Raw genomic sequence first — 19,642 nt, forward strand, 5'->3', positions numbered from 1 at the left:
TTAACTATTAGGTCTGCTATCAATAAGACATTGTATCCCTCAGAGGTCGTAACTGATTGCAATGCATTCATCGCTCAAAGCTTTCTTAGTTCATTCACCTCTATTCACCATGGTACACGGGGACTCACATTGTGATACTTCTAGTATATCAAGAATATACCACTGCCTCTTCCGATCTCGCCGGATTGATTTCTGGGGGAACTCATTCCCATGTATCATTACTATGAACAGTAGAACTGAATTGAGCCCAGCTCAAAGTCTTGAGCTTCGCAAGGGATCAAACGGTTCATGTTTATTTCGCAATTTTGCAAATCTTGTTGCACTTCCCGCTACTAAATTATATTGCTCGATGTGACCTTTGTATTGATTCTTAGCAACTAGTACATCTTCGTACTTGTCGTTGAAAGATTCACGGCGATCGGCATGACTTGTGAGAGGTGTTAGCGATATCATGTCTCAATGTCAACTACCAAATCACTCACGTCTGCGCGTTCGAGCTAGCCATGCCGACCAGTGGTGTTAGGATCTGATGGCTTTTGACGCTGTATTTGGATCCATTGATTGCAGTGCCATTTGTAACCTGTCCAGGAGGATAAGGTCTTCTTAACCCCAGTGGGTGAGCTGTGTTTTTGTATGTGTTGTTTGATGCCTTGCCTTCTGCATGCGCATGCTTGTATGCGGTATACTTCGTGTGAATCGTGTGTATGTATTCAAGTTTGTCGCCAAGACCGGAGTACTTCTTTCGAAGTTTGATAACGACTTCGGGGTCTGGTGTCAAGTTCGTAGTCAGTCTGGGCGATTACAAAATATACTGTGGCTGAGGCTCACCGTTCCGGTAGTCTATAGTCTTGCTACCAAGCCGCGGACAGTGATTTGAAGTGGTCGGTCTGCGGTGGACTGGCAAAAAAAAGAAGAAGGAAAAACAGTGAGACTAAATATCCGAATGCGCGTTATCTGAAAAGAAAGCGAGAGGATACGAAGGCTGGTGACAAGTTTACGTGGCGACTCGACATGGGTGTGGAAAGGAAGTCTTTTCCTTCCGAGCTAAAGAAGACTGTTTAGCTATGAATTTAACGTCGATAAGATATCAAGGCTAATAATGAGAGTGAAGGTAAAAGCATTGTAGTCAATGTGCCTGTTAGGAACGGTTTGTTACGCGCCAACTACAAACATTATCGTGACAACCGGCAAGTGGAAGAGTCTAGAATTGAGGCTATCATCAGATGAAGTCAGGTCTGTATATTTTGTTATGATCAAACACGTGGCGACTCTTAAGCAGAAACTAGGGCGTTATTCGCGTCTCAGTGTCTGGTTGCCAGTCTGGTGGTCGGTGAAGTGAATGCCGTCAAAGAAGTGACCACCCGCCCACAGTAGGCCACAGTGTGTGGATTAGGAGTCCAAAGACAAACTTCCCTCCCGTCACTTATTCGCCCTTGCGGCCCACCCGAACTCCCTTTTACATTACTGAGTCTTGAAACTTCATCTGCTTTTCTTTATCTTTCCCGCTTTATTTTCTTCCGTTTTCGCTTTCCAGGCAGAATCACGGTTGCGAATCCCGTTCGACATCAGAATGGCTTCGATGACAAACATTCCTTGCGAGCTAGTGTCTTCCATTCTACGAAGACTAGACGATTTTGAGACTCTCACTTCAGCTTTGCTTACATGTCACCATATCTATTCCTCCTTTATGCAGATTCCCGGCACTGAATTAGCCATTCTTCGTCGGTTAATCGCGCCAGAACTACTTCCATATGCCGTCGCGTCTTTGGAAGCGTCAAGACTTGAGCCAAGTCCAGGTGATGAGAGTTCCATCCGCAGCTTGCTCGACTTACTCTACGATGAGCCTTCACAGCTGGTAGCTACAACCGCTTCAATGCATTTAGAACTCTTGCGAAGCATGTCGCGCAAGCACGATTGGGTGACTACCCTAGCACTCAGTTATGCGGCAGGAGCCAAGATTCACCTCTCCTCTGACATCACAACATCACCAGAGACCATTGATCTGTCCCCTTCCGAGTACTCTCGCTTCTGCCGCGCCTTCTATCGCGTCGACTTATTCTACGTCCTCTTCGGGGCGGTCGGAAACTTCAACGGATTGTCCGGAACGGGAAACTTGCTCTTCCACAGACATCCGCCGTGGGAGAATGAGCAACTTGGCTGCGTACATGACTTCGTTGAGGCGAAGTTTTTGGAAGGTAAGTTATTCGGGTACCAAGATCTATTCCGATTCCTTTACTGATACATATTTGACTAGCGTCCGTCGACGTCCTTGCCCACGATGTCACCTTTGGCGAATATCAGATCGACTATTTGACAACCGGCGGAGATAACATGATGATACAGTTATGGGTTAGTAGTACACTCTACCAATCATAGAACGGAATGTGTTCTAGTATGCGACTGGATCATTGACTGGAGGTGATATAGCTCTCTCGCGGACTCGACTTCCTCCGTCGCCTGATCTCGACAACATCTCGAGAGTCTAAGCGAGTGCTACTTGAATCGGCATTCAATGCCGGCCGAACTAGTCTTTCCGATGCGTTGGAGTGCATCATGGATGCTCATGCTTACAACAACACCGACTTGGAAGACTCCAGCACATCTGAGCTCGGGACGATAATTCCCGCCTACGAGACTATTTGCAACACGGACAAGGGGCCTTACGCGGGTTGGTATGCGGCTAACACTTTTGTGCCGCCGCTTTGCTGGGTTTACAGACCCAAGAACAATTGGCTGAGGAGACGTGCATACGTATTTTGAGATTGGATCTTCGTACGAGAGCCCGACGTTCTGAAGCTGTTTACCACCGCCAGAGATGAATACGACGAGCCTTCCGCTGAGGCGTTGGAGGAGATGGAAGAATCCTTCAAGCAGAGATCCTTGATCTGGCAGACGTCGACCATGACGTATTGGAGCAAAGGATACACCGGTCACAATTATTAGTCAGGCGAATAGCGGGTTGCTGATTAGCACGTCGCAGGTTACAGTTAATGGTCTACCAATTACACAGCGCAGCAAAAACAAAAAGAGTTACGAGCAGGATTGCCGAGTGATAGTCCTCGGTATACCGCGTAGCTTCTGAATTAATTTAGGTTGAAACATAAGCTTGGGAACTAGGAGATGAATGTGACATATCGGAAATGGCCATGGTCAAGCAAGCAAAACGTCGCATGAAGTTGACTCTGGCTCGGAGAGGTTGGTTTATCGGACGTGGGTCCGGACCTTGAAATCCACCCCGAAAGAGCTTAGTCATGCACCGGCCCTCGGTGAATTGACCCCAACGTTCACCGAGACGAGAAGCTCTCCAAAAAGCCCACGAGCTACATGAAACAACGTCACCGGCTGGCCATTGTAGCCACATGTCTTCTCACGTAAAGCTCTCGCGGCTAAATCTGTGGCCATTGATCTCAAGATGCAGTGCGCAAGCTACACGACAGCAGAGACGCTCACACCATGACTTCAATCACTTCGTGTACCGTCCAGGTACGAGGCAGCTCACCCATTCCACCTCGATTGTGCCACAGCTAACAGGAAAGCCGCAGATGCCTCCGAAGCAACTACAGCTGCACCCGAAGCAATCCTCGAATTGGCGACTAAGTTCAAGCTAGCGGTGAAGGACAACATTGCGACCCAAGGGCTGCCGACAACATGCTCCTCCGCCATCCTCTCCTCCCACAAAAGCCCCTACGAGGCCACCATAGTGCGCCAGCTCCGAGAACGAGGTGCTCAAGTCGTAGGGAAGACAAACATGGATGAATTTGGCATGGGATCCCACTCGCTGAACTCAGTCCACGGGCCTGTGCTCAACCCGCTGTCTGCGACGCCCACCTCTGCTGGCGGGAGCTCAGGAGGCAGCGCGGTTGCGGTTCAGACTGGTGAAGCGGACGTCGCGCTGGGGACGGATACGGGCGGGTCAATTCGTCTTCCTGCGGCGTACTGTGGTGTGGTCGGATACAAACCTTCCTATGGCATGCTGTCAAGGTTCGGGGTTGTTCCGTATGCAAACTCATTGGACACCGTTGGCCTGCTTGCTAGGGATGTTGACGTTATCGAGAATCTGATGTTCAGCACGGGACTGGACGCGGAACACGACTCCCAGGACCCGACATCCTTGTCAGAGAGCTTCCGGAAGAAGCAGCAGAGCCAAGCTGCAACTGGTCGGTCACGGCTTCGAATCGGCATTCCCCTGGAATACAATATCGAGGAGCTGGACCCCGAGATCAAAGCAGCCTGGTCTGACGCATCAGACCTCTTACAGAAGTCCGGCATAGAAGTGGTTCCAGTGTCATTGCCGTCCACAAAGCACGCTCTATCAGCATACTACGTCATCGCACCGGCAGAAGCATCCTCCAACCTCGCCAAATACGACGGCGTCCGCTACGGCACCCGTGGCGACGACAGCGATGGCGCTGGCGAGGTCCTCTACTCCAAGACTCGCGGCCTTGGATTCGGCGAGGAAGTCAGACGCCGCATTGTCCTCGGCGCCTACAGCTTGAGCTCCGAGGCGATGGACAACTACTTTATCCAGGCACAGCGGGTGCGCAAGCTCGTCCAGCGAGATTTCGACCGCGTCTTTAGGCTGGAGAATCCTCTCTACGACGAACAGCAGTTCGACTTGAGCGACATGAAGGACGAGGTCGAGCTCCAGGATAAGCTTGGCCCTTCGCAGGTGGACTTCTTGCTGTGTCCCACTGCGCCGACATTTGCGCCGCGTATCGAGGATATCAAGCGGCAGACACCGGTCCAGGTGTACATGAATGATGTCTTTACCGTGCCGGCTAGTCTAGCTGGACTACCAGCCATCAGTATTCCTACCAAGATCAAGGCCGAGGATGGAGAGGTGGACGGTAGCCGAAATGTGGCGGGTCTCCAGCTGATCGGTCAGTACTGGGACGACAAGCGGTTGCTCAGCGTGGCCAAGAATCTCCTGCGTCAATTGTCCGCCTGATCATAAGTCATCCGCCAGAAGGACGGCAAGCACTGTGTAAGAATACCCGTCGCCGTGTGAGAGGCGGCGTTCTGGAAAATGTACTGTACAGTAGAATACAATGGAATATACCCTGGGGGATCAACCCACCCACCCTTTCATCCGATACCTCGACGCCACGAGAGAAGCCTCTATGGGTCTACTCAATTCAACTCTCGTCACCAGCACAGCAGGCGCCCTCTAGGTCGAGGGTCAGGTCAAACTGTGGCGTGGGTGGTGGAATGGTTAATGGTCACTAATTATTCACGCCAACCAGCCTACTCGACGACAGGCTCAGCGCATACCCGAGTTCGAATCCCAGCATGAGCACCAGAAATTTCCCAGCATGAGCGCCAGAGACGTAGCCCCCAGTTCAGCACCGGGGGGTGAACTCTTTTGTCTTTTGCATCTCTTAATGCTTCGTCATTATTGTACGATATTTTGATGAATTAGAGATTCCTCAAGCACCAAAGTCTACCCGCTTCACGCATACAAACCATGCTTTTGTCTATTTTGAACTCTGCCCGGTAGGAGCAAGAGATTGGGTATCATTTTCCACCATCGCTATACACTCAAGGAGACCGATCTCTGCTTCTAGACCTCGTTCTTGACCTCGATCTTTCCACATCCATCGGCTCCCCAGCACCGCTTCTATCCTCCGCCACCTCCCCTTCCGACTCGTCCGCCCCATTCGCTCCCGCATTCTCCTCCTCGTTCTCTTCCTCGTCATCCAGGAGCTCGTCAATATCACCCAATGGACTGATCCTCTCCTCGAGCTCGCCCAAATCAACCAAGTCAACCCTCTTGGGCAACTCCCTAAAACTCGTCGCGCACACCCTCGTCTTGGTCAACAAATCATCCACAAAATCATCCATAAATGTCAAACTCGTCCCCGCCCTCCCCTTCCTCCTCAACTTCCTCCGGTCTTCCAAAAACGGCTCCAGCAACAGGTACACATCCTTGGCCTTCCTCGTCATGCGCACGTAGAAACACGCCAGCGCGCGTAGGTACTTGAACTTGTCCCCGCCGAACCCCAGATACGTCTCCAGCACCTCGTCCGACGGCGCGAGCTGCAGCAGCTTGAAGGCGAGGCACAGGAACGGCGTGGGTTTCTGCGTGACGCCCGAGGTGCCGCCTATAAAAGTGACGTGCTCGACGACGCGGTCGACAATGTCGGCCTCGTTGACGGCGAAGCACTGCTCTTTGTAAAAGTAGGAGTCGATGATGCGCTCGCGGACGGCCTTTTCCATGATTGTGGCTGGGTTCTCGCCGTTGGGGGCTAGGGAGGCCGAGGAGCCGCGTTCGTCGAGGAAGCGCCGCTCGTCGGCGTAGACGAGGTCGGGCTTGCTCATCTTTGCGATCTGTGTCTCTTTTTTCGGGTAGGGGAGGGCAATTAGGGGGTTGTCGTTTGGCTTTCGGGGTATGGGTCTGCGGATTGATCGCGATACGGTAAGTTTCGATGGAAGCTAGGCTTAGCTGGAATTGAAAAGTCGCGATTCGTCGAGGGTAGCTCTTCGGGTAGTGGGGTGGGCAGTGTTGTGGCGGGAGCGTTCGCGAGTGACGCAGGTTGGAAAAGTTGGGAGGTCGTTGCCGAATTGAAAGGCGCTTATCGATTGTTGCCGTGCGAACCAAGTAAACAGCCCACTTCCAAGTTCACGCTCACGCCGCGCACGTCTAACGACTGCGACGCTAGCCAAGGGTGAAAGCCGACGCCATCATCGAAGCTCTAAATCATCCTCAAATCATTCGAGACATTTACAAAAATCTACCTGAAGTATTGAAAAATTCAAGAACAACCATTTTTCTATCACAAAATCCCATAGTTTGCTGCCATGGTGCTCCTCACCTCCTCCCAAGTCTCCGTCCTCATCTCCTCAGCTATCGGTAACACCCGCCCTTCCCCCCCGTTCCCGCATTCCAGTCCCGCACTGCCAAACCAAACAGAACAAACGGGCTAACCTCAGCGAAATGCGTTCCTGCGCGCGAGGCGGCGAGCCGCGTCTGCGTGCAAACGCATTTCTTGGTAAATCCAATAGTCGTCTCATGTACCGCGGCCCTCTTTCTTAGTGGCTACGTGATCCAGCAGCGCACGCTAAACCAGCTGCGTGAAGCCATCAAGCCCGAATCGCGACCGTCTCCAAAGGCGTCGTACTACGTTCCCGAGCACCTCAAGGATGCAGCAGGCAACGGGCAGAATGTGCCCCTCTATGGGGGCGCGAACGGGAAGCAGGAGCAGATCATCATCGAGGTGAACCCCACGATGCCCGAGAAGCAAGAGCAGAAGCAGCCGCAGCAGCAACCAAAGAAACAAAAGGCCGGACAAAAAGCAGCGGGATGGACATCCGACATGTGGCAAAAGATGACGGGGCTGTCGGAGAAGGAGGAAAAGGGCGGAGTCAGCAGGGAAGACTTGGAGAAGATGGACGAGAGGGAGAGGAACATCAACGGGTGGAACGTCAAGGACCAGGCGAACCCGGACCCCGAAGCGTCGAACCAGAAGCCCATCAGCCGGGCCGAGAGACGGCGTTTGATCAAGGAAGAGCTGAGGCGGCTGTCAGAGAGCGAAGAGAGGGTTTACTACCAACGACGATTGTGGTAGACATGACGTTGGGATGGGATATATGCGGGTCAGGGATTGCGGTTCCATGGGAATACATGTGGGAACTCTGGCGTTGTTGATTTTCTTGGGGGGTCGATCATGAGGGATGTTAACGAATTCGATATATAGGTCGATCATGTATATTCATGCAGATAGGAGACGTCGTAACGGAGCGAACGAAACTAAAAGGCGTTGCTGGACCCGATCAACATGAGCTTTTATATTGATGTGCCGAGGGGACTACTCGAAATCCATATGCCAAACGGTCGTTTTCGTCAAAGCTAACCCCACCACGGCCCGCGAGCCGGATTCATGCCTTCGTCAGCGTTGTTTGAATCATCATGTCTCTCCCAATGTATCCTGAACGCCAAACCCCATAATAATGCGGCAACAAACGCAGCCAACGCCTATTCTTTTCCTCGTACCGACATAGCCTAAGCGTGGCGGTTGGCGGCATCTTCAAACGCCTCTCTCTGCATTCTCTCCAGTTCCTCGAGGGGAATCTGGCTGTTTTGGAACTTGTTTGCCTTCTTTTCACGGCCCTGTACAGGTTGTCAGTGATCATATTTCCCATCAAACAGTGTCGGGTCAGGACGTGGAACATACCTTTTGCACTTCCTTGTGCTCTGCGGCGGCCTCTAGTACGGCCGGGACGTAGTCCGCGAAACCCAATTGCTCGAGTGCCTTAGTGATGTGGTCGCACGCGATGGTCTTCTTTGCCTCCTTCTCTGAGATCTCGTTGGCTTCCGAGGAGATGAGGGTGATGAACTCGACGCAACACTCAATTAGAAGGTCGCGAGCCTCTTTGGCAAAGGCGACGCCGGCTGAGGGCGGCAGAATCTCGGTAACGATCTTCTGAACGGTGGCTGTATGGCATATTAGCTTGAGGATTCTCGGACGAGGGGGTCCAAGAGATGCACCAAGAGAGCGAGCATCTCTTGGGGTTGAAGTCACGTACCCTTGGGCAAGGACAAGTCATCGTTGCCTAGTAAGGTCATGTCAGCATTTCAGGTTCGAGAATCAGGCTGAGCGAACACCAAAAGATACCCAGGCAATAAACACGCCTGTAACTGTTCCTCACACTGAACGACATGCTGGTTGCGAGGAGGTGCAATAAGACCGTCGCATGATACAGACAAAGCTGCGTCATGCAACGTCTTATACATGGTCGACCATCGGTAGGATTTGGGTGCTCTTGCAGAGAAGGCGCAAGTCGTTTTTGAGGCCTGGCCGTGAACACCAGGCAGGCACAAACCCGGAGTAAAAGGAAAGTCTCATGGAGAACGCTTGAGTGCGGAAGGAAAGATCGATCTTCACTTACCCGCAATATCATGATCAGACATGGTTGTGATGTGAGATGAGAGTGTCGTCAAAACTTTGGAAAATGTTGCTGAGATCAGGGGATTTTGTCTATTTGTTTGATATTTGGTGAGCACTGTATTTCGTTGTTTTGGCAGTGACGAAGAAATGCAGAGAGAAGTCGTGATATAATTGCGTCGACCGTTGACTTATACGGAAAATGGTATTTGGTGGTGAAGGAGACGCGGTGGCGGGGTGGACATGCAAATTGATTAGGCTAATCCCCGACTTTGTAGGTCTGGCTCGCTCAGTGTCCGGCCGTGTGTTTGGTGGGGTCTTTTATGCTCCTTGGGATGCGGGACATCGAGTGCATTTGAACCCCCCGCTCACCTTGAGGGAGCAGGGGCCACTGAGCCACAGAGTGAAGGCTCAGTCACTGCCTGGTCCCGCCTTGGTGGGGCGTACTTTCCACACCTCGATCAAATTCCATTCGGGGACAGGACAGCGATGCGCCGGCGAAAGATACCTCCGTGGCTCCGCGATGCACGGACCAAGAGACCCCAATCACTCCAAATTTTTTCTTAGCCTTAAAAGACGAATTATTCCACGATGGTTCAGCCTCTTCCTCTTTTTCGCATCAGCAAACAGCAGAGCTCAGAAAACGGCCATGCGTTCTTATTCCAGAGCAGCCGGTGGCTCTGCTGATTGCTTCCATTGAACTTGGTAGGTTCCTCCTCTTCCTTCTTTCCCGCCCTCCCCTCGATATGATGAGTCTTGTTGTCGCCCCAAACTTACGAGGAATAACTCCCCTCATAGTGGTGAATGACCTTCCTGCCAAACGGAAATGCCTGATCTGTCACCATAAATCATTCTTTTTTTCTGCAGTTCTAGCAATTAGACCGCAATGCTAACAATGATTTCAGGAAGGGCAAGCGCTTACTGCCAATTCAATCGATTCACTGCTATACACAGAAGTGCTCCAGCAATGATGGAAAGCTCTCGATACTGGGCACCCGATTCACACTGTTTGGCTTGAGAACTTGGGTGCCAGGTGTCTGGTATTGTCCTGGATCGCGGGCTTTGCTCACCACGCCACGTTCAAAGGTCTCCAATTCAAGGTAAGCCGCCAAAGCGCTTATTTTCTTCAATTTCGCCTGCAAAGGCTTGCCAGTGATGATGAAACATATTCCATGCTAATCCTGAATAAACAATGTGGAATAACATATGAGCTTTTCATCTTTCATCTGAGGCATCTTGTTACCAATGTTTTTCTATGTACACTTCTATGGCATGACAGTTGCTAACAAGGAACCCCTAGTGAACATTTCTACTCTGCATCATGATACGCCGAAAGCTCTCCGGCTTGCCACTTGAAGTACTTGCCCGAAAGGTCGTGCTGAGGCTTGATGACGAATCGCGCCATGACATTGCCGGGCTGTTCAGGTTTGAAGAGCTCTCCTTTGTCGAAGGCAGACACGAAGGAGGTGTGGTCCTTGTCAGCCATGTGTCCGGCTCCCGTGTCGCGGATGACCTTTTGCATAGCTGTGTCGACGCGGCCTGGGCTCATGGCGATGCTGGTGATGTCAGGCTCCTCTACTGCCAAGTGTGCAGAGAGGTGGTTCATAGCGGCCTTGGATGTGCCGTACGCTCCCCATGCGGCGTAAGCGCCAGTGGCCGCGCCTGAAGACACCCAGAGGACGCAGCCCTTGGACTTGCGCAGCTCGGGCAGAGATGATTGGACCTTTGGATGGGTCAGGTTAGAGAATAGTAGAATAAAGAAACAGAGTTTTCACTCACCAATGCGAGCCCACTAAACACGTTGATGTCGTATGCCTTCTTCCATTCCTCGATTGAAGAATCTGCTAAGCGGGTAACGGGCTCCAGTACGCCATGGTTGATGACAAGTCCATCAATCTTGCCGAAGGCCTTGACTGCCGCCTCGGCGATCTTTGGGATTGTCTGCATTTATTGTCAGTTCTGAAATCTTTATCGGAGCAATCTTTCAGTCCTACCTTGAGATCCCCCAAGTCCCCAGCAACATACTCAACTTGCCCGGGATGAGCGGCCTTCAAAGCCTCCAACTGATCCTTGGATCTCGCCGCCAAGACAACCTTGTGGGATTCCTTGATGAGGTCCTGGGCAATGGCAAGACCGATGCCTCGGCTGGCTCCGGTCACGATGATCACCTTGGAAGCCATGTTGTGTGGGTTATGGAGTGCTGTGCGAGGAATGAGAAGTAAAGCTTGGTGTCTGTACTCTATTTTATTCCCGGGTTGTCATCAGTGAAAGGAGTGCGACAAGCGAGACAAGAAGAAGCAAAAGACTCTGCAACGCGAAGATTGACTTGGAGTCTTGCGCCATTCCGATGCAGCGGAGCGCTCTTGCTGTTTCTGCCCTTAGGTATGCAGTGGAACGGGGCCGGAGCATTAAGTGTCCTTATCTTATCAGTTTGGCGGGGTCGAGAGCTCCGGTCTGCTCGAGCTTGAGCTCCTACCTACCTTATGACATAACGTCATTGCTCGAGATTCGTTGGATCTTCGATCTTCAACCTTCCTTTCAACAGTTCACAGGGCCTTGTCTCTTTATAATTCTGTGGAAATGAGCTCAACAGTAATACTTGGCTCTGGCATCATTGGTCTATCCGTCGCACATTACCTAGCAGATCATCAACCAGGCTCGACAATCCACCTTGTTGACCCTTCAGCAGAGCTCTTCGCTTCAGCTTCAGGGTATGCTGGCGGATTCCTCGCAAGAGACTGGTTTTCACCTGACTCAGCCTCCCTTGGAGCATTGAGTTTTGACGAGCACAAGAAGCTCGCTGAAGAGCATGATGGCAGGGAGAAATGGGGTTGGTCCACGAGCACCACATTCAGTTACGCAGCAGCACCCGTAAAGAAGGGCAAGAAAGACGCCGGCTGGTTGCGGGACGGCGGGAGCAGAGCAGAAGTTGTCGAAGCCGTCGAGAATCCAAGTAATGGGCCGCCATGGTTGAGAAGGGAGCATGGCGATGACGTCCAGATCATCGGGGATCCAAAAACCACGGGCCAAGTGTGCGTCTCCAGTCAAGCTTCATGCACTCATGCACACATATGATGTACACACCCTCTCATACATCCCTATCAAGCCCCTTGAACATGCCGGCTGAGCATGGAATCTGACTCCAACCACCAGGGATCCCCTTCGCCTATGCCACTTCCTCCTCGAAGAGTGCAAATCTGCTGGCGTCCACGTCCACCACCCAGCCACAGTCCTCTCCATTCACACCGACCTCCGCGACGAGCTCTCATCGGTTAGAATAGGAGAAACGACGTCCTCCACGGAGACGGACGTCCCTTGCACCCGCCTCGTCATCGCAGCCGGCGCCTGGTCACCTCGCGTCTTCTCCCAGCTATTTCCCGGCACATCACTACAGGTGCCCATCTCCAGCCTCGCAGGGCACTCGCTCGTTGTGAAGCCAGGGCCCACGCCCTCGGAATCGAGTGATGAGAACCACAAGGCTACGACAACTTGCCATGCCATCTTCAGCACCGACGGCGCCGGCTTCTCACCGGAGCTATTCTCGCGGATCGGAGGCAACATCTACATTGCCGGCCTGAACTCGCCATCCACCCCTCTCCCGCCTCTCCCAGGTCAAGCACCCATCTCCGCCGAAGCCATAGCCAGACTCAAGAGCACGGCGGCGCGCATCATCACGGACAGCAGCGACAGCGGATCGGACCTAGAAGTCGTCCGGGAGGGTCTCTGTTTCCGTCCGGTGACGGACTCGGGCGCTCCCATCCTGACCCGGATCCAGGACGACCGGCTCGGGGGCGTTGCGACGCGCACCGGCGCTGAGGGCGGGGTGTTTCTCGCGGCGGGGCATGGGCCTTGGGGCATCAGTCTGAGCCTCGGGACGGGCAAGGTGATGGCGGAGCTAATGCAAGGGCGAAAGCTGAGCGCTGATATATCAAGGCTTGTCCTGACGTGAGAATAGCCAGCGATGTGCTCAGTTAGCCCGCTTGGTTTAGCTGGTCATGCAGAACCTATCATAGATTCGACGATGATAATCGCGCGCCAATGCTACCTCCTCGAGGCTCTCAGAGGGGAAAGGAGCTCCAGAAATTTCTTTGGAAGATGTTTCCCGCCTCAGCTCCTGTGAGCGCAACGAGAGTCCAAGTCCTAACCCAGATCGATGAGGCGACGCCGACATCACGATCAGCGCCTACATCCACATCGCCACTCGTGACTGTTGGAAAGCCCACACGCACACGGTAGCGGCATTCACAACGGCGCGGGTGCTATGACAGTGCCCTAATTGCAACCGCCCGTCGCGCTTGCGTCGTGAGGGTGTGTAGGTGTGCCAAAGCATCGACCAGTCTCCATCGTGGAAGAGCACTTGCTCCTCGAAAGCCGAAACGCCTGGGGGTGTCGACTTGTAAGGACCAGGCTGACGCGGCTAGGTCGGCTCTTCTGCTGTATGTCAAGAGCTGGGCAGAAAGGAAAATATGACAATTTGCCAAGTTCCGTCTTTACGAGGCGGACGCGGCGGGGCAGTAATTATGTGTTGAATCTGTCTCCCGTCGGCAGTCACAAAGGGAACAGATGCCAATTTTTCTGCCCATCGTATCCTTCGTTTCCTGTCGTAAAACACGGCAGAAAACTCTCTTTTTTGCCCTGCCAAAATTTCGCCCAGAAATAGCCGCCCATGGTTGGGTCCAAGTCCTATGGAGTACGCAGTACGAATACACTAAGAAGACGAGAGTACCCACTGCGTGAACTAGTGAGGCGGCGGGAAAAGAAAAGATGATGGCTCACTGACCAGATCGTGATCCCACCCGAGGTTGTCGTTGTGGGGATTAGTGAACAAAAAGTTATGAGATGAACAGTGAAAGAAGAGGCCATCACGGACCCCGCGCCAGGGCTGGGCTGACGAAGGTGGACTGTGCAAGTGTGAACTGCATTCGTAGGCCACAGGCAACCAGATCCGGAGAAGAAATCTCTTCACCGAAGATGGAGTTTATCGAATGGGCACACAAATGGAAGAACGTAGCTTAGTTACTGGAGAACTTGGGTTGGGTCGGACATTGCGATCCCTGGGCAACGGAGCTCATTTTTGTGGAATTTGCGCCGCTCTCCGCGGCAGTTCCGTCTTGTATCCTCCGTGCCTCCCAAGGGCCAATTGTTCCGTCAATGGAACTCAAGCTGCTGACATACTTACTCCGTGGAGCGGATTTAGGGGCTCCTCAAAGTTCCCATCATAACTCCGTATTTCCCATCATCTTCCCACCGTCGCTGTCATGATGTGTCATCCCTTGTTCCTGGATTCTGGACCCCAATGACCCGTTCATCCCCCTGGTCTAGGTCAGGTAACACGTGCCGTAGAGTGACGAATTCACATCAGACGAAGCAAGCTGACTGCATCGGTGAAAACCGATAGTTCGGTTGTGTTAATAACCGCCACACCCAGGGCCCAATCTCTCATCATTGTCCCAATTCGTATCCCCTGTCAATGTCCTTCCTGGGGCAACAAGCCTCATTCTGCAATTAAGGCCACAAGCTATTATAGGCCTCCCTTGCTGTATTCCGGGAGCATTTCTTCCCTGTCCCTAGGAGGGAGTCCGAGAGAGACAAGGCAAGAAAAGCTAGTGGTTTCCTTCTGAGGCTCCGTTGCGTGTCGCATTCGCGAGACTCTTTAATTTGCCACAGTTCAAGCAAGGGCGCGCAAATCAGACAGCACGGGGCAACGGGTACCTGCATGTCTGGTAACTCAGCCTCATATGCATGCCTGTCTACGTAGGGTATCTGTCTCATCTCCTTTTTCTTCGGGTGTCTATATTTCTAGAGCAGTATTATGACCGATACTCTACCGGGCAGCCACTATAGATTCCCGGTTTTTTTGGCCTCGACACGTCGTCCTTCTCAATAGCAATAGTGATGATGTTCGTCTCATCAATGCCCGCACACCCAGTAGTGTAGCAGCAGCCTAAGAAACCCTGACGTTGGCACGGCAGTTATGTGCCGCGTTCGACGGAAATGTGATGCGTCGCAGCGTCAGCAACGGTTCTCAGGCACGGGCCTCCCTCGTTCTCTAGAAGCTGTCACGACTCATGAACACACCCGCTTGAAGTTTCCACGCGATGTCATTCACCCATCACACTGACACTACCATCGTCCGGTGTGCATCTGTACTCCGTACGCAAGTGGTGGACCGTACCCAGCAGTCTGAGCGGGGAATGAAGTCAGTCATCCACATTGGAGAGCTGTCGGTCAGCTATGTTGGTTTCCGATGCTCTGGTAGCGATCCGTGTCTAATGATCCATTGGGGCCCAGAGGATGAAGATCACCACCCACACGCAATCACACACACCGCTATGAAAGACGGTCCATGAGAGTGAAATCCAATCATGCACGACTCATTATGCAGAACTAGTATCGGAAGTACCTCTCAAGTCACGAATCCTCACGATGGTCGATGGAACCAGCCCCGGTAGGCGTGAACCACTCCTACCACACCAGCTGAAGAATCGTGAGAAATCCACAACACGGGAAACGACCGTGCCCCCATACCCTTCCAAATCGATTGGCTACCTCCCACGAGATCTCGACACCAAATGCACCTTTTGACAAGCGCAAACGGTCTTCCGGATCCGAACAGATATTCTGTACGGATACGGAGTAGGCGGTGCTCGGCATTGCGGGTGCCTTGGCTAGCGCGGCCTACATCACTGTACTATCGATCACGAGAGAGTGAAGGTGTCTCACCGTCTCACGGACGAGATCTCCAAGTACATCCCGTCAAGCCCGTTAGGTGCAAAACTTCAAAGACCGAAAAAGCCCGTCTTCCGGGATTTACGGTCGTAACGTTTGTAGCTTCCTTTCGTAAGCCTACTTTATTTGGCATCCCGACACCCTCGTGATGAAGTTTAATCCCAGGAGCTTTGACCTTTGAAGAAACAAATTTTTGAGTTCAGCGCGACAGGGGCGTAAATTGTTTTCCGGGTTTACCCAAAGAAACTCGAAAGGCTCGGAAGACTGAAGCTCCAATCTCGCCCTTTCAGTTTCTAGTGCTACCGTACCATGCCAAGCCCCTCTGGTGCCCACAAGCAGTGAGCTGTCGAATCCGAAAAATTTAAGCACCATTAGGCTTCGGCATCAGGTGATATTATCGGAGTAGAGCTGGAAGCTATCTGTCCGCGCCGCCGCCGCCGTCGACAGCGCAGCGGGGGCTGGCTGGGTGGTTTAAGCTTCTGTGCCTGTCAGGCACAGCCATCCCAGCACTTCCGCAGCGTCGCATTCAAGAACCACAGCCATGTGGGTGGTGAGAGAGAGAAGACGGGTAAACAGGTCAACCTAGAAGACCGAGACGCGAGCACGAGGTGCAGAGAGGAAGACAAACTGCTGCGCCACGAGCTTCTGGATGTCCACGTGGAAACATTCGATGGCATCCTGCCCCCAACCTTTGCGGGAAACGAAAAATACCCCACTCGCAAAGATACTATGGGGGGAGAGAGTCTAGACTAGCAAGAAAGGAGATTCGTAATCATCACCTGCTCCCGGTGAAGTTTGAACACACGCACACACGGCGAGAGCGAAACCTGCGAAGCTGAAGGTGTACGTGGTGGGTTGAGCAATTGTCCAATCAGCGACCAGAAGTCCTGAATCCCCTAGAAGCTCCGGCCTTGGCCGGCCCATGTTTTCTTTGTTTGCAAAAAAGATCACCAATTCCCCTCCGGTGGGAGACTTCGGTCAGTCGGTGGGAAAGCTCGGCTCATGACCGTCTCTCTCTCCCACCAAGAGCGGGCGCCGGGCGGGTAGGTAGGCTCACGGGACACGTTGATTGGTAAAAACTCGAGAACTCGAGAGAGAGAGAGCCGCGCAGAGAGACCAAGAGATTTCGGGCCTACTGGGGGGTAGTGCTGCTGGGCCCAAAAACAACCTTCAAGGCTAGTTGTCCGTTCTCTTTGCCTTTCCATTGTTTGCGGACAGTCTAGCAGCAGAGAGCTCTGAGTCTCCCGTGCGTAAAGGAGAACCTTTTGAAAAGGGTTTCACTCGCAAGTCCCGTCGGTGAGGGAAGGCCCACGATGGCTAAACCCTGACGGATACCGTAAGGTCACATCCTCGAATTACACGCCCGAGCCGCCGCGGGCTCCGTGTTTCTGTCAAAGTTCGGTCGGATCCGGGGGGCTTTCTCAAATTCCAAAGGGCGGCCTTACGGGCTTCAAGACAAAAGCCTAAATGGTTGTTTCGGTACCTTGCAGCGAGCGGCACGGCAAGGAATAACGCGGAAACATTATTTTGTCATTTGCGGATAGAGTCGTCGCAAGGGTTGATGGGACGATTTAGAGATGCCCAACCGGTTACCCGTACCTTGAGCCAGGGGTTGAATGGAGAAAAAAGGGTTCACTGACTAAGTTTCCCGTCTCGGCGGAACCAGGTCAGAGGTGCCCAATTGTTCGAACTCATTCTTCCAACATTCTTTCTCGTAGTTCTTACCTACGGACAACCAGGGGATGGTGCTTGGCATTCACTCGGCATGAGACGACAAGACGATCGTCAGGACAGGGTATGGCAGTTGGGAATATTGGGCAGCGTGACCTTGATGATGAAGTCAGAGACATGAAATGCATTGCATCAGATTTTCCAACGGGTATCCATCTGCCTCACGTAAGGCCTTCTTTACTTCCAAGGCAAAAGTTGCCCGATCACGGCATCACTGCTTCACATTATCGATCATCGGTACCAGAGAAATTGTGTGTGATGTTGTAAACCCAAAAAGAAGAGAGCCTGACAAGCATGTAATGATATGCCTGCCAGGTTTTTTTCCTTTCGTGAATAAAATTACAATATGAAGATGATGCTATATCGGGGCGTGTGTCGTGTTTTTTTGGACCAGCCCGCCTAAACCAGTTCACACCCCCTTCCCCCGTGTTCCCCCTTCAGGCTCGGTGACCTGCCGTAGTAGGCAGGTTTCCCACCCTTGGCCTGGGTTGACAGTTCGCCTGTGCGTGCGCGTGCGTAGAAGAAAGGATCCCCTTTTTTTGTGTATACCCCAAAAAGCTGAACCGCGTCCCGAAAAATGACGTCAACCTGAATGTCCCCCCCTTCCGTGCACCTCCAAGTGCCGTAGTCTTACAGAAGAAAATTGGTGAGAGGGATTCAATCTGAATAGCCCAAAATGTATGGAAAAAAAAAAAAGGGGATATCAGATAAGAAGTGAGACATAAATCAAGAGGCTCGCTGGTAAAGAGCAAAAGAGATAACAGAGGAAAACAAAGCAATCAAAAGATGCGCCCGCTGTCGTGAAAGCCGTTAAAACCGACCTCCTCAGAGGTGTCTCCCGCCGTTTTTGTTGCCCAAGACTGGTGATAGGAAATGTTGGAAGAGTGAATGATGTCGATAAAGTAGTCGGTGATGAGTTTTGATGAGATGTTGTAAGAGAAAGTGAAGGAGTTGAGTAGATATGTTTCTTAAAACAATGTGTTGGAAGTTCGGGCACTTTCTTGCCCAAAGACAATGCCGCGCCTCTTCCAGCCGCCGCGCTTGATAAAGTCCTCGACGCTATCGAGAGACTTCATTGCCGGTCGTCGCACAGTCGAAGGCGAGCTGCGCTTGATTGAGAAGTTCCGCCACTGGGATTCTCTCACGGGCCTCTCCTCGTCGACAAAGCTGCCGTCCTCGGAGGAGTCCTGGTCGTCTTCGTCATCGTCGTCATGCTGAGATGCCAAGGTGTTAATGGTAGACTCAGACCAGTGAGAGCGCGGCAGCTGCGGTCTCGTTGAGGCAATGTGCTGCTGGACCTTGAAGAGGAAGTAGTCGTCACCCTCGGCGGCGTGTTCTCGGGATCTCTCCTGCTGCTGGATCGGCGTCCGCGGTGAGTCGACGGGCGGTACGGGCATGTCGGGGATGGCGGCGGCGAAGGAGGCCTTCGCCTTGTTTTCGGCGGCTGCGGCTGCCTCCTGGCTGGAGAAGTACGAGTTGATGACCTCGTCCTCGATGGACTGGGAGTTGTGGATAAAGGGTCTCTCGTAGAGCCTTGGTGGTGCGTGGAAGGTCGGGTGTAGTGAGAGAGGATCAAAGTCGAGGACTCTTGTGTGGCGCATAGTTGCTGTTGAGCGGGTTGATTGTGTTGATGAGGAGTCGCTGCTGGAGACTGAGTTGGTGAGGGAAGGCTTGCGGGTGTGGAGAGCCTCTGGATGACGGGCTCCCTTATTGAATATTGGTGAAGGCATCGTGACGAAGATGTATGCGAATGTGAGAGAGCAGAGTGTAACTTTTTCGAAATGGTGACCAGCAAGTTGATGTAGGCCTCTTGTGGTGATCGGTATATATAGTTGTTGTTGGTTTTGTTTCCCAATCCTGTCGTTCCTATGTTTCCTCCCTTATGTATCCGGGCTGTCGGTATTTGATATGCCGGGAGATGAAGTACGATGAGAGAAGGAAGCTCGCCAGAGAAAGAAGAAAGGTGAGAGTGAGGCTGGAGGGAAGGATGTTGTAGATATGATATGTTACCACGAGAGAACTTTATTTTACCACACGGGTATGTAATGAATAGTCTTCAAGGAGTGTGGTTCTTATTTGGTGACAAGGATGTCGAGTGGTTGATGGGAGATCCGGGACAGGGCACTTCGCAGCTTGGGAAACGAAAGCGGGCATTGGGTCTTATTATAAAACTTCATCATCCATGACGGCCGAAACCAGGATTTTCATGGGGAACCACATCTGCCTGCCAAGCGTGGGGATGAGCAAATCGGCAAGCAGGCACGACAGGCAGGCAAGCAAAACCACCACACCCCCTCCCC

At 52.4% G+C, this 19,642-nt stretch overlaps 7 protein-coding genes across 7 annotated transcripts; 3 read left to right on the top strand and 4 right to left on the bottom strand.

Annotated features, from left to right (window-relative positions):
- Positions 1 to 1,897: 1,897 nt before the first annotated feature.
- HER2 (Trimeric GatFAB AmidoTransferase(AdT) complex subunit) lies at positions 1,898 to 4,948 on the top strand (the record flags this gene model as incomplete). The annotated part of the gene is made up of 5 exons (XM_065758889.1): positions 1,898 to 2,195; positions 2,255 to 2,349; positions 2,428 to 2,672; positions 3,419 to 3,483; positions 3,543 to 4,948. 5 exons carry the CDS (start codon positions 1,898 to 1,900, stop codon positions 4,946 to 4,948), a joined length of 2,109 nt encoding a protein of 702 aa, XP_065612412.1.
- A 590-nt stretch (positions 4,949 to 5,538) lies between these two features.
- On the bottom strand, positions 5,539 to 6,318 carry N0V96_010244 (uncharacterized protein; the record flags this gene model as incomplete). The annotated part of the gene is made up of 1 exon (XM_053198901.1): positions 5,539 to 6,318. The coding sequence occupies one exon, from the start codon at positions 6,316 to 6,318 to the stop codon at positions 5,539 to 5,541; it is 780 nt and encodes a 259-aa protein (XP_053043646.1).
- Positions 6,319 to 6,934: 616 nt separating this feature from the next.
- N0V96_010245 (uncharacterized protein) lies at positions 6,935 to 7,565 on the top strand (the record flags this gene model as incomplete). The annotated part of the gene is made up of 2 exons (XM_065758890.1): positions 6,935 to 6,938; positions 7,003 to 7,565. 2 exons carry the CDS (start codon positions 6,935 to 6,937, stop codon positions 7,563 to 7,565), a joined length of 567 nt encoding a protein of 188 aa, XP_065612413.1.
- A 434-nt stretch (positions 7,566 to 7,999) lies between these two features.
- NCB2 (negative cofactor 2 transcription regulator complex subunit ncb2) lies at positions 8,000 to 8,908 on the bottom strand (the record flags this gene model as incomplete). Its single annotated transcript, XM_053198899.2, has 4 exons — positions 8,000 to 8,107; positions 8,172 to 8,431; positions 8,524 to 8,550; positions 8,887 to 8,908. 4 exons carry the CDS (start codon positions 8,906 to 8,908, stop codon positions 8,000 to 8,002), a joined length of 417 nt encoding a protein of 138 aa, XP_053043644.1.
- Positions 8,909 to 10,191: 1,283 nt separating this feature from the next.
- On the bottom strand, positions 10,192 to 11,062 carry N0V96_010247 (uncharacterized protein; the record flags this gene model as incomplete). The annotated part of the gene is made up of 3 exons (XM_053198898.1): positions 10,192 to 10,605; positions 10,662 to 10,823; positions 10,877 to 11,062. 3 exons carry the CDS (start codon positions 11,060 to 11,062, stop codon positions 10,192 to 10,194), a joined length of 762 nt encoding a protein of 253 aa, XP_053043643.1.
- Positions 11,063 to 11,462: 400 nt separating this feature from the next.
- Positions 11,463 to 12,831, top strand: N0V96_010248 (uncharacterized protein; the record flags this gene model as incomplete). The annotated part of the gene is made up of 2 exons (XM_053198897.2): positions 11,463 to 11,914; positions 12,036 to 12,831. The coding sequence occupies 2 exons, from the start codon at positions 11,463 to 11,465 to the stop codon at positions 12,829 to 12,831; spliced, it is 1,248 nt and encodes a 415-aa protein (XP_053043642.2).
- A 5,479-nt stretch (positions 12,832 to 18,310) lies between these two features.
- On the bottom strand, positions 18,311 to 19,072 carry N0V96_010249 (uncharacterized protein; the record flags this gene model as incomplete). The annotated part of the gene is made up of 1 exon (XM_053198896.2): positions 18,311 to 19,072. The coding sequence occupies one exon, from the start codon at positions 19,070 to 19,072 to the stop codon at positions 18,311 to 18,313; it is 762 nt and encodes a 253-aa protein (XP_053043641.1).
- Between the last annotated feature and the right edge of the window lie 570 nt (positions 19,073 to 19,642).

This window comes from Colletotrichum fioriniae (assembly GCF_027942845.1).
Source record: "Colletotrichum fioriniae strain IMI 355084 chromosome Unknown scaffold_14, whole genome shotgun sequence".
Taxonomy (NCBI): domain Eukaryota; kingdom Fungi; phylum Ascomycota; class Sordariomycetes; order Glomerellales; family Glomerellaceae; genus Colletotrichum; species Colletotrichum fioriniae.